At 48.3% G+C, this 14,160-nt stretch overlaps 1 protein-coding gene across 2 annotated transcripts in view; it reads right to left on the minus strand.

Moving 5' to 3' along the window:
* Window positions 1–13,706, minus strand: part of TMEM163 (transmembrane protein 163) — a gene marked incomplete at its 5' end in the record, with an annotated part of 253,359 nt that extends 239,653 nt beyond the window's left edge. For both annotated transcript variants that reach the window (XR_013828826.1, XM_079925001.1), the window contains 2 exons: window positions 7,559–7,678; window positions 13,505–13,706. Coding sequence is in view for 1 of the 2 variants with exons in the window: in XM_079925001.1 (XP_079781127.1) it covers window positions 7,559–7,678; window positions 13,505–13,706 (322 nt within the window). The remainder of the gene's footprint in view (window positions 1–7,558; window positions 7,679–13,504) is intronic.
* Window positions 13,707–14,160: the final 454 nt, after the last annotated feature.

Below are 14,160 nucleotides of genomic sequence, written 5' to 3' on the forward strand. Positions count from 1 at the left end.
TGTCGTACCTAGCAGAGCAGACAGGCAACAGAAATTCGCTAAGGACTGGATGAACACATCCATCAGCTGGAAGGAAGGATGAGCTGATAGGCATGGGAGAGTTGGCAGAGAGTGAGGAACAGGTCCCTTTACTGGGGGAAGGAGGGTTATCTCCCAAACTCTGGCATCATCTTCAGCCCTCAGGATGGGACACGAGGAAATAACCTCCTGTCAAGAAGTTTGCCAGACATTCATCTTCAGGGCGCAATTCCCAGAGGACCAAATCACAGCCCTGGAGTACAAGCAGACCAGAAAACCCCTTCTTGTCCAACCGGCTAACAAATATGCCTAGAAAGAGACTGACAGGCAATAGGAAAAGCCCTCAGGAATTTCCCACAGGGCTCTGGCCCGTTTCCTAGCAGAGCCCAGGTAGCCAGCAAGGAGGGGCAAGGACCCGGCGAGCCTAATGAGATGAGTCCAGCCGGGGCTCACTGCCCAGCTCCCCTGAGTCATTGCCACCGCTGTGTGACAAAGACACCCCCATGCAAATGCACCCTGGCCACACTTTTAATTAAAGGCTCTGTGCAGAATGCAGGGAGAAGGAAGGCCGAACAAGCAAGCAGCCGCTAAGACCCCTCCTCCACTGTGGCTGGAAACAGCAGCTCACGGTTAGCGTGGAGACTCAGGAAGATGCGCTCTCCTAACAGCCACAAGCGAGTCCGGTCAAAAGAACCCTGGATCCTTCGGTCCAAGAGGAGGCACAGGGAGAGGGGAGGGCGGGAGAGTGGAATGAGGGGGAGGGGGAGGGAAGGGGCCTGCAAACCCCTTCCCCCTTCCCCACAAAGCTGAAGACGGCTTTCCCCTTTGTTTCCATTCACTTGAAAACGCTGCCGTGCCTTTTTCGGAGCTCTTTACCTGCAAATGTACATCCTCAACCTGCTGCAGCCACGGTGGCCTCAGCAGGAAGATGTCAAAAACTACTCCAGTCCAATCAATATCTGAGCGCCAACTGTGTTAGGGGCTGAGAAAGCAGACTGGAGAAGACGGCGCCCTGCCTGTGAGGAGGGTGTATCAGTGCACAGAGCGACAATGATTGTGTGTCACGTTCCTGACTGCTGGGTGCCCACGCGGCTATGGGCAAAAGGGGCATTTCAGACAGCCCGGAGGGTCAGGGAATGCTTCCTGCAAGAGGGGATCTTTCATCTCAGTTTTGGGGGATAAGTACAATTTAGCAAGAAAACAAAGCGGGGGGTCAGGAACAAAGGGCATCTGAGGCCAAGGGCAGAGCAGGTGCATGCATATGAGAGCGCAGGGCTGGACGCAGCATTTGGGGAACTACACGGGGATGCTTGTGGGCTGGCATGGCCGGGAGATGGGAGGAGCCGAGCACAGCCAGGAAGGCGGGGCCAAGATCAGGAGGAGCCTCTAGGTAAGCAAAGGGGTGGGAGGAAAACACTACTCCGTGTCCGTCAGGCATCACTGAGCCAGCGTATGGGGGAGGGGACCAGGCAGCAACCTGTGAGGACACGACCTCGAGGATATGAAGGAGGAACCCAGAGGCAGGGCGTGTTGTCAGGATGAGGCGCCCAAACTGTGTTTCAGCCTGTTCCTCCCTCCCGGTTTCCACCTCTCAGAATCAGCATCCCCGGTTATCATTCGCCCGGCACGTTCCCGGGTGGCAAGTTATCCCACTCAGCACGGCCAGGATGTGGCTCACAAGCTTCCTGCCCACATCCTGCCCCAACCGTGTCACCCGGCTCAGCAGCCCAGGCAGGCCGTGGTTGGGAAGTTGTTCCGGAAAACTCTCCACCTCGAATCGACTTCACACTACACTAGGGAAACAGCAGCTCGGGAAGAGGCCGGGCTCTTTAGAAGACCAGCAAGAATAAGACGCCATATCTAACCTAAGTACCAACGGGAAGCGTGCACAGCACCACATCTGGGCTTCCCGTGCCCAGAGAATGTCTAGAATAAAATACAAGACACGGGCAACAAACATCGTCCGGGAGGAGCAGTAACAGGGAGAGAGCTTAGGATAGAAAAGAGACTGGCACCGTGTACCTTTGGCCTCATGAATTTTTATAATGTGCACATACTTCTTTTATCGATAGGAATAAAAAAGAACAGCAAACAACACGAAGGATCATTCTATGAACAGAACAGAAACCAACTGTTGAAGTCTTTGGTTCAGGGAAACAGTTCAGGGGTTGAGTCTTAAGGACACAGGTAGGAGAGGAGAGGCCCTCACAGGTGTCATCATCCAATGGCATAGGGGACACAAAGGGGAAAACTGGGATGAAGAAAATACACTGTGTGATGGGTAAAACTACTCTGGCGGATGAGTCCTGGTGGCTGGGGAGGGCCCTCTGAGGATTCAGCCACCTGGAGATTCATGGGAAGATGAGCTTTGCTGAAAGATGCCCACTTGCATCCTGAGGAGAAGTTGGGGTGTCTGAGAAAGTGGGGCAAGGGTCAGATCAGGACGCACGTTTTAGGCCACTGTAAAAATTTTTTTGGCCACGCCGCGGGTCATACGGGATCTTAGTTCCCCGACTGTCCTCCTGCACTGGAAGCAGAGTCTTAACCACTGGACTGCCAGGGAAGTCCCACCACTGTAACTATTTAGACGTTACTCTTAGGGCACCAGAAAGCCACTGGAGGATCTTCTATCTTCTTTCCCACCTCACAAATGTGTCACTTGAGAGATACCTAAAAAAGTTCCCAGACATATTTTGCTGAGTTTATAGAAGAATCTGTCATTTCATTTCACTTATCTTTCAACTCTTGGACTCACAAATTAAAAAAAAAAAGAATAAGTACACTTATTCTACCATTTTTAAGGGTCAACAGTTTATATGAAAACCAGATATATTACTTTAAAACTCCCAAATATAAAATCACTCCTTTCAGAAAATTTTCTAATTCTTTTTTTTTTTTTTTTTTTTTTTTTGCGGTACGTAGGCCTCTCACTGCTGTGGCCTCTCCCGTTGCGGAGCACAGGCTCCGGACGCGCAGGCTCAGCGGCCACGGCTCACGGACCCAGCCGCTCCGCAGCATGTGGGATCTTCCCGGACCGGGGCACGAACCCGTGTCCCCTGCATCAGCAGGCGGACTCTCAACCACTGCGCCACCAGGGAAGCCCCAGAAAATTTTCTAATTCTTAAATCTACTGATTGACAAAATTTTTGAGTGAGCTTTTTTCTGAGAAGATCTTGGTTTGGAGTACTTTTTTTTTTTTAAGTAGAACTGTGTATCTTAGGAAAAGTTTTCCCCTGAGAATGTTTCAAATATATCTTCATTTCTCACAGAACATGTATTGAGTGCCTAAAAATTAACTTGCACTCATTCAAAGCTCAGAAAGAGTTAGAATGCATTTTCCTAAATCATTCTAACAAAGACATCAATGATGTCAAAACTCTGAATTTTGAAACAGAACTTCTGTTCTCTTTCTAGCCTCATTATTAAAACAGATTTTTTTAAGGTTTGTTCATAACAGGATTGCCATTTTCCATGCTGCCTACCGATTATAAACAGAAGTAATTTTAAAGCCAAGCTAGAGCTCTCTCTGAAATATTCAAGATGTATTACCATCTGGTTTTATATCAGCATTTGAGCAGGTCCAAAGAATCACTACATTACCAAGTATTATCAAAAATAGTTCATTTCCCTTTCAAAGCACATATTCCTCTCAAAATACTTTCAAGTCACAAACTCTGAAAATTCACCTAATTTTTCAAACTACACCAGACATATGAATGTCAACCGTAGTTACATATGTAAGTGATTTGTCACAGATCACTCAGTAATGCTGACCAAAGCTAGTTTCATCTAATGGTCTTTTGGAAAGTACTAATTTGGGAAAACCTGGCATACCTGATTACTTGGAAGCATATAGGAAGTAAAGGGTAATAGTCTTTATTTGCAATGTACACACTATGTAAAAATACAAATCTTCCCAGTCCTGAGAAAAAGTGCCCCCCTAACATATATATACAACAGCCTCATTTCCAAACACAAAAGAGACAACAGCCTTTCTCCAGAGGATGCTCAGCTAAAAATCAGCATCTACGAGTAAAGAGAAAATGGCAGGTGGGGAGATAAAGATGGGTTTCTAACTGAACCTGCAGAAACAGCTCCAAGACAAGGCCCTTAGCCAGAGAATGGCTGTCAGATTTTCCAGCTGTCTCGACAAGATTTCAATTGTTCATAAAATAAATGAGACCTAAGCCTGGTATCTAAACAAATGTTTAGATGAAATTTATTTCTAAGAAATCTTTTCCTTCCACTTAACTGAAAAAACACTTTTTAAGATTTCTCTCTGTTCATTCATTCAACAGTCTTGAGTACTGATTCCATGTAAAGATGTTCATCCTGCCCCCAAAGAGTTTACCATCCAGTAGTGGCAAGAAGGCATGACAATAAACACAGTCTTCTACTCTTCACCATGATTATCACCCCCTGGCAACACACACACACACACACACACACACACACACACACACGCACGCGCGCGCAGACACATACTCCGAACACTTCTCTGCCATCTCAAAGCACTGCATTCTATAGCAATTCTCTTTAAAATGCTAACTGGTTCAACCTGACCATTTCACAGGATAAAACGGGGGTTTGCTAAGCCAGACCATATTCCATTTTATCCCATCTCTCTGTCAACCACCTCCTTGGAGAATAAGACTGGGGGCTCCTTCTGACACTTTTTAAAAAATACTTTTACTGCACTTTCTGAAACGTACCATTTTCCTTGAAATACTAATTTACACAACTTCAAAAGTCAGTTTATATTGCTCAATCTCTACTGATTTTCTCTCCCTTCAAAACTATGAAAAGGATTGAGCGAAGGCCTGTCAACATGTAAACGATGCCTTAAATTTTTTTTAATATTTCATTTCACAAAATAAACTTAGGAAACTAAAGAGTAAAACCAGCAGCGCTAACAACACAGCCACAGGCCACCTCAAGGGTCTAAAATACGAAACACAGGTGCACGTACACTGAAGCTACTCTGTAGTTAAAGCGGGGAAAAATATAGTTTATCCTCTACATGTTTTGGTTTCACTGGACCAGAACAAGTTGAAAGCAACTTGGGGACAAATTGAATGTACCATAGAAAGCAACAAAGATCATATCACGTATAAGTCAATGCCAACATTTTATAGGCAAGAACTTACAGGAGTTAAATTGTTTGCCTGCCATAAAAAAGTGGTAAGACTGTTCTGAAAAGAAACAGATCGCTTCTCACAAAGCAATATTCGAATTCCATATGCATTATGCAATAGTCTTTTCCTATTATAAGAAATGGAACAAAGTTTTTATGATAACTCAACTGATCAGGCATAATATGGGAAACCAAAATTTCCTCCAAATTTGTTCTTATTCTGAGATTAAAGACATCAAATGTAGGATTCTTCTCCCAAAGGAAAGACTTGCTCAGCATTTCTTCACATTCAGGTCCTCATTCAAACACCCACGTTATAGAGTTGTTAACATCTCTATCAGGCACACAGCCGTGCATCTGAGTAACTATTATTCTGTTTGTAAATCACCTCTCCCTTCCTGGCATTCCTCTTTCTTTCCATATGTAAATTATGGTGTCAGATTCGGACCCCACCACCAGCCACCGCGACCAAATTATGCTGCAGGGACATCAGTCGGGCTCCAGGGACATCAACTGGGCTCGTTATTCTTGATTCAGCATTAAAAAAAAAAAAGGAGGAGGAAGAGCTATTTTCAGGAATCAGAATTCCTCTTTTTTTTTTAACATCTTTATTGGAGTGTAATTGCTTTATAATGTTGTGTTAGTTTCTGCTTTATAACAAAGTGAATCAGTTATACATATACATATGTTCCCACATCTCTTCCCTCTTGCATCTCCCTCCCTCCCACCCTCCCTATCACACCCCTCTAGGTGGTCACAAAGCACCGAGCTGATTTCCCTATGCTATGCGGCTGCTTCCCACTAGCTAGCTGTTTTACGTTTGGTAGTGTATATATGTCCATGCCACTCTCTCACTTCATCCCAGCTTACCCTTCCCAGAATTCTTCTTGATCAGATTTCTGGCTCACTGGTAAATGTTTCTACCCTGAAATGCATTATTCTTGGCTGCTAAATGTGTGGCTTTAAGAAAACAAAAAACAGGGCTTCCCTGGTGGTGCAGTGGTTGAGAATCTGCCTGCCAATGCGGGGGACACAGGTTTGAGCCCTGGTCTGGGAAGATCCCACGTGCCGCGGAGCAACTGGGCCCATGAGCCACAATTACTGAGCCTGCGCGTCTGGAGCCTGTGCTGCGCAACGGGAGAGACCACGATAGTGAGAGGCCCGCGCACCCGCGCACCGCGATGAAGAGTGGGCCCCACTTGCCACAACTAGAGAAAGCCCACGCACAGAAACGAAGACCCAACACAGCCATAAATAAATAATAAATAAATTAATTAAAATTGCAACCTCCCTTTAAAAAAAAAAAAACAGGAATCAGAAAAAAAAAATTAAAAAACAAAACAAAAAGCCAAGACATGGTACTACAGTGTTTCCAATATAAATTGCTTCCAGGAATATATGCTGAGTTTTGCAGGGAACACTTGGTCAAATTCTAATATTCCCTCTTGGGAGTCAACACCAACTTCCAGCAGCAGCTCTAACTGTGCAGAATGGAATTTCAAACACACACAGGGCAGCATCTTCCGGCGGACACAGCCCTTTCTTCTCCTACTCTGTGGGTGTCACATGAGACACCTCATATGATACTCATCACTTAGAATATAGATCTTTCTGTTAAAGTCATAAATTAATCACGAAACGCACAAAATACATTCTTTTCCCTAACATTAAAGAAAATAAATAAAAAACACTGTGGTTTCCAGCAAGGTTGAGCTGAAGCTGAATGTCACTGCTTAAGCTTGTGAATCACCACACGATGTAATAAGAATAAACACCACACACACATCTCTATAGGCTGCAAATGTTAGCAGAGAAAAACGCATGTCATGGGGCTTCCTAACACGCAAACAGGACCATCCATGGGCAGAAAGTGTTCAGTTGTCTTCGTTCCTCTTGATTATAATAAATATTTTTGTTTCCGTGGCCACTGAAAACTTGAGAGAGGACCCTCCCATTCTCCTTTCATTAAAACGTACACATGATTTTATTCTAAACCTTACGCAGATATAATCGGGGGAGAGATTGCACTCATCTGGTGGCATGAGGCTCAAAATACGAATCTCAAGGACGTACATTTGTCACACGCCAGCCCAGGCTGAAGGCATCCACCAAGGGAATATTTTCACTATTCAGCTGGCAGCCAGAATCTACTACCACGAACCCGCATACTGATGAGAGCCAAAGCCCCCAGCCACGTTCTCTATTTCTTCTTCTTCACCACCTCTTGCCTCTGCAGAGGAGAGAAGCCATTTTGCTAATTTATAAGCAACCTGACTATGCAACCATTGAAAACAATTTACTCATCAATGACAGTCGGCTAAAAGCAAAAGCACATCCCATAGGAGTCAGAGAATAAAACAGGCAACACCGGCACATACATCGCTCAGCAAGACGCTGGATACTCACTAAAGGCAGCCACCGCCAGGGCCAGTGTGACAATAATGGAGAACCAGGAGACCCACAACGCCTTCTTTCTGTAGTTCTGGGCTTCGTGGGGTTTTAGCCGAGTGCTGCTTTCTAGTAAGCCTGACAAAAACAAGGAGAAAAGGAAGTTAGGCATTTCCTTATTAAGAAACCCACAACTAGAGCTATTCTTTCTTAGCCAAGGATTGCAAACTGACAGCCCGCGGCCGAGATGTGGGGTTTTTCCATTGAAATATAGTTGATTTACAACACTGTGTTAGTTTCAGGTGTACGGCAAAGTGATTCAGTGATCCAAGAGGTGTTTTAACATTTAGGAGCGTCGCATGGAAATCAAGCTTTCTAGCCTCTCTTGAAAGATCTCGGGCTCTGGCAATATTTGACTCGTGTTCCCAAGGGTAATGGCAGCTGTCTTCTTTCTCAAGTACCCTACCACCCCCTGACCTGACATATGACCCCAGCCATCCCCCCGCCCCTGTGGCTCACTGGATCACATAGGTGCTGCTCCTTCTAACGAGACTTTTTCATTAGAAAAACAGCACAGGTAGCCCACATCTGGTTGGGCATTTGGGCTCCTCAGCGTGGCACTGATTTGCATTGCTCCATCAGCATGGCCCTAACTGGCGGACCGGGTTTTGGGGTTGTGGAATACAAATGCCCCCACGCCTCCCCTCAACAGTTAACAGAAGGAGGACCATTCCTCTTTAACCACAACCAACAGCCACCAGGCCTAAATGACATGCCACGTTTTCTTCCCTCTCTTTCTGCTCTATAGTATCTATTCCTGTGTATCAGTCAAATGTCAAAAAGTTCTCACACTATTGCAGCAGGGTAAACCTGCTAAAACGGGAGGTCGCTCCCCAGGTGGGTCACGTGTAAGAAAGGTTTGATTTCGTCTCCTCTGCTTTCAACATTGAGAGTCCTCAACAGTAACAGAAATTCAGGACGACTCTGAGGCAACGCCCAAGCTTCAGCAGCCATGGGTTGAAGACTAAAACATCTTCAGCACGATCTTGATTTATATTTTTTCTTCTCCTTTGTAAAGAGATCATATACGGCATCTCTTAGCTGCATGAAGAACCAAACTCTCAGCCCGGCATTCTACATAAACAGGACAACATCTCTGGCCAAACAACCCATAATATACCTTTCAGAGGTGGAGCAGCCTCATCACAACAGCTCCAAATGATGAAGGAATTGGTAGTCAGAGCTTAAGCACCCACCTGTAAAATAAGGCACAGTGTGCAACAAATCACACCTAAGCATTGTGGAAAAGGCATCTTTCCGTTAGACTGACTGGGTACCACATTAAGCCTCTGGTTGCCAAAAACTGCATCCTGCTCAAAAATTATAACAAGGACCCTGTTAAAACTTCCCAATTCCATTAACTACCCAGATTTAAGCACCCTGAAGAGGGCCTAAATAAACAGGAAATGTGGAGAAGCCTGCTTACTGAGTCCAGTGTACAGACACAGATTTTTTTTTAATAAATTTATTTTTTTTTATTTTATTTTTGGCTGTGTTGGGTCTTCGTTGCTGCACATGGGCTTTCTCTAGTTGTGGTGAGTGGGGGCTACTCTTCATTGTGCTGCACAGGCTTCTCATTGCAGTGGCTTCTCTTGTTGTGGAACATGGGCTCTAGGTGTACGGGCTTCAGTAGTTGTGGCACGAGGGCTCAGTAGTTGTGGCTCGCAGGCTCTAGAGCGCAGGCTCAGTAGTTGTGGCGCATGGGCTTAGTTGCTCTGCGGCACGTGGGATCTTCCCGGACCAGGGCTTGAACCCGTGTCCCCTGCATTGGCAGGCGGATTCTCAACCACTGTACCCCCAGGGAAGACCCCACAGATTTTTTAATCATTGAAACCTGTAGACTTATTTACAAGCAAAAGGTAGATGAATTTGCAAAAGGTAGGTAATAAACTCCATCTCCATCACCTCACTGTAAAAATCTCCCCAGACCTTCCTTTAAAAATGCACTTGGACAGAAAAAAGGAAGACCTTCTCTCTTATCAAATTGTGCCCTGGGTACAAGTGATTTCAAACTGTCCCTTTGTCTGCTTCCCTACCTGCTGAAAAACACCCCATTCTAATTTTAAGCTGTGATCACCCTTGACTCCAGTTAAAGCCACAACCTAGAATAAGCAGGTCCCAGTGACTCCCGATAATTTATTTCCCTTTGCCCAGATGATATGGAAATCTTTCTTTCATCCTGGCCAGTTGATTTTCAAGAGAAGTGAAGCTGTAACATTTAAGTACTGACTCAAATAAGCAGTTCATTTGCTGGGTACTGTGACAGCAACCATCTTGAGAGGTTATCCACTGGGGGTAAAAACGAGGTTTCTTCTAGAAGTAGATTTAATTTTCTAAGAGAAACAAGAAGGATCTGGGTTTTCAATTCCAACACCTGACATTTATTTTCCCTACCAAAGCCAGCTGTTTCCAACAACATGACTGGAGCTGACCGCACAGACCAATCATGTGCCTCACCCCAGAGTGGGCCAGCACTCCCCTTGGAGGGAGTCTGGGATGCCAGCTCACCTGGGCTGCACTGCCCTGCCAAGGTGGCAGGTGAATCCTCTGATCAGCAGGACTGGTAGTTCTTCCACAGATCTGATCCTGTATGTGCTTTCCCATGAGATGCTTCAAACTTTAAACACTGGAGTAAATTGGAAGACTGTCCAAGAAGGGAAGAACTTTCCCATTTCTATCCAACCTTCTGTTTCCTGCTAGTTTTCCTTCCTAAAAATAGAGCTAATACCAAGAATGGAAAACTTCCCACTCCTCAAAGGAAGTGGGATATAATGACCTATGAGGACCCAGCTCATAAATGAAAGGTCCGCACACAGGTGCCACTACCTCCGCCCCGTGCTAGCTGCACGCACACGTGCAAGACACAGAGATGCGCTGAGAATTCCTGAAGCTTTCAGGAAGCTGTGTGTCAAAGGTAGAAGAAAAGCAGCACAGCCTACAGAAGCCAAGGCAGGCCTCAAATGTGCACACAGGGCTGGGTCCTTCCTACCCATAGTTGGCCTCCACATTCAAATTTTTAATCTCACTTGAATTTCACCTATTTGTAATTTGGGCCTGGCAAGAGTAAGCATAAGGGTTGTATTAATGAAGGACTGATACCTTATTTGGGGGGGGAGGAGATGCAAATATATGCAGGGAGATTGAAGCCATCAGTCATTTCCATGCTAGTATGAATTAGTTCCAATTGCTTTCTCCTATGAGTTAGTCCCGCTTGGATTCTCTGAAAGAAGGGGTATATTCATTAGATGGGAAGGTAGTAGGAAATGCTGAAGCATGTAACACTCCAGGGCCCTAAGGCTTGGGGCAGAATGATGGGAAAACACCTGTGGGGAGAAGAGTGGGTATTAAAAGGTAGGGCGTGGAAATGCGTAAGACAAACTTGGCCTATGTTTTGTTTTAGTCCCTAAAGGTCTTGGACCACAAACCTCTTGCTCCCTGAACTACAAGGCTCAGTAACTGCAGTGTCATTTGGCTGACAATATGAGCTCATTAGGGTTCTGGGAACCAGCCCACATCACTTCTAAGGAAAAAGTACCTCTCAAGTCTCCAAACACTAGATGTGTATAAAGCAAGCCTTTGATCAAAGTTAAATGGAGCCTGTCACAGGGTCCTGATAGCTCAGAAGGAATTTAGGGCAAGAGAGAAGGCCAAGTATAGGTACAAATCCAGGTGCCCACCCACCAGAAACACACATACCCATTGGTAGGTATTTAGGCCTCGAAGAAAGCAAGCCAGACGTGATGTAAAGATACACATCAAGCAACTGCTGAGGCTTCCTCCTCCCCAAATCCTCTCACCATTAGGAAAAAGGTAGCAGCAATGGAACAGTTCCCAAGGGATACAAAACATCGATATTGGAAAGATGCAGCCCCGTTAATAAAAAATAACACAAACACAAAATATTATAAGAAACCTCCCTAGGTAAGCTTCTGATTTATTTAATAAAAATGACTCATTCAGCATTAACTCTTTGCTGCCAGGAATGGGTCAAACAGAAGAATGTCACACTGACTTTCAGCTTTCAACGCCACATGGCGCTGGGTTCTTTGGGGGACAGGGTTCATCTTAACAGAGAGGCAGTGTGTGACATGCAGCGCTTTCACACAGTGACAGTTTATGAACAGTGAATGCTTTCATGCTATAACATAATGGAAAATGAAATTCAGTTGACCAGTGAAAAATAACCTTAAGAATAAATTCAGAAGGGCTTTTTACACTTGAGCATGAGCTACAAAATAACACTAAATATTAACTGGCCCTAGCACTTTTTTCCCTCCTATCATTTTGTGAGGTGGGGAGAAATAGGCCAGCTTTTACAGATGACCTGCAATGCTACAAAAATAAGCCCAGCCCAGAGCTCGGTGTTTCTTCAATGCAAAAATTTTAAAATCCTACAACACTAGTTATAGTGGGAAAGGTAATTAACACGACCTACACTAAAAATAACAGGTTTTACTGGGTGCTTGTGATGTCACCCATCATCAGCTCGAAAATGATTGTCGAGTTAGGTGAGAACAGGAGGAGAAACTGCAACATAGGGGCGGAACTCGTTGCACCTGGAGGGGCTCCAGTTCTCACCCGGGCATCCCTGCCGATTCTCTGGGAATTGCCGTTTGCATGCTTCACATGCTACAATTTAAAATTTCTAAGACGAAAGAGATCGTGCATCCGAACACTAAACCGGAATAAAAATGTACAGGAGATACTAAGAATAGGACAGAAACCTGCGAAGACTGAAATATACAAATCCGCCGCAGCCAACAAAATAAGGCTTCCAAGAACAGGGGGTGGAAGTGGCGACGAGCCGGCTCCCCGTTAAGGGCCGGCTGTCAGAATCCCGTTTCGGCCACTAACCGGGTTTAGGAAAGCCACCGAGTCTTTCTGAGGGGGCCGATTTGGATTTCGATTCAGCAAGAAGCAGAGAAGGTATAGACGTGGCTACGAAGAGGGCTCCCTCTGAGGCAAAAGGAAACGAGAGAGGGAGAAAAAGAGGAATGTAGAGAGACACGGGAATGAACAGGGTACTCGCCCATTTCTTACAGGCAACTCAAAGGGGGCATCAGCTGTCCGTCAGAGGGCCGGGTTTGGCCTCCCCAGAAAGGGACGTTTGCGGGCTTCCAGGCCAGTGTCTTGGGAAGGATTCTGAAGGGGCTAGGGATGGGCGCTCCGGGAACCATCACGTTCCAGTGGCATCCATCCAGGATTGGTGGCCCAAATCCAAGTGTCCCAGGCCTCTGCCCCCACCGGCAGACAGCGGGGCAGTGACCCACGGTAAACTGGGTCCCCTGTAAATGAGAGTCGGGAGTCACCCGACTCCCGTTCGCCGGGGCGGTCGCCGAGGGACTCCTCGAGGCTAAATCCGCAGAGGGAAGTTCTCCCGGGGAGCCGGCGGGGGCCGTAGGGGGCTGGGGAAGGAGGATGCACAGAGCTCAGGACCCTCCCAACTGAGCAGGACCCGCAGTCCCCGGGAGCGCTCGGCTCCGAAAGAAAAGGAAAAAAAAAAAATCACACACACACACACATACAGACACACACACACAGACACACGCACACGCCTCCCGCAAACTTTTCCAGTGGGCGCCGGAGGGACCAGGGCTGGCCGAGAGGAGGACGCGGGCCCCGGCGGGGTCGCCCAGGAGGCAGCACGGTTCGCGGGTTCCGGCGAAGGCTCCGCGGCCCGGGCGGCGCCGGCCGAGGGAGGTGGGGCTGCCGCCCTCTGCTCTCCGCGCCTTCGCGGGAAGTCCCGGCTCCGCGCCCCCGCGCGCGCCAAGGAGCCAAGCCCCGCGTCCGGCCCCACCCGCCAGCGGGGAGAGGCGGGCCTGGAGCAGCGGCTCCTCAACGCGCCCGCCCGGCGGGAGGAAGGGGCCGGGCCGGGGGAAGGGACCCGGTGCGGCGCGCGCTCACCTCGATCCTCCAGCCCGTCGCTGAACTGGCCGCTCTCGCTGATCCGCAGCTGCCGCTCCTCCTCGGGCTGCGGCGGCTCGTGCGCGGGGGAGCTCAGCGGGCCCGGGCCGGGGGCGGCGGCCAAGGGCGCGTGGACCCGGGGCGGTGGCGGGACGGCAGGGCCCCGGGGGCTGCGGCGCTCGCTGCCCGCGGCCGGCTCCATGGCGCGGGGCGGCGACGACGAGCGCGGCGGGTACTCGAGTCAGAAGTGCGAGGCGCAGCGGCTGGGAACAGGCGGAGGGACGCACCGACCGCACGGAGAGGGAGGGCGGGCGCCGCGGAATGGAGGTGCGGCGGTGGCAGGGGGCGGGGGGTGCGGGCGCGGCGCGGCTCGCGTGGCGGGTGGCAGAGCCTGGAGCCCAGTCGTCGGCGCCGCGCTCCGCCCCCGGGGGCAGGTGCGTGCGGCAGGGACCCGCCCCGAGGCACGGGCGCCAGAGCCGGCGCTCCGAGGCCGGTGGGAAGGGAGGGATGCAGCCAGGCCTGATACCCGGAGGCTCGGCGGTGTGGGAGGACGACTGGGAGAGCCGTGACTAGCAGGCGGCCGGGGCAGGGCCTGGTGAGGGTGTGACAGGAGACCTGCCCCACTCGTGCCGCGGGATGGTGACCAGAGGAGACCG

Source organism: Stenella coeruleoalba (genome assembly GCF_951394435.1).
Source record: "Stenella coeruleoalba genome assembly, chromosome: 6".
Taxonomy (NCBI): Eukaryota; Metazoa; Chordata; class Mammalia; order Artiodactyla; family Delphinidae; genus Stenella; species Stenella coeruleoalba.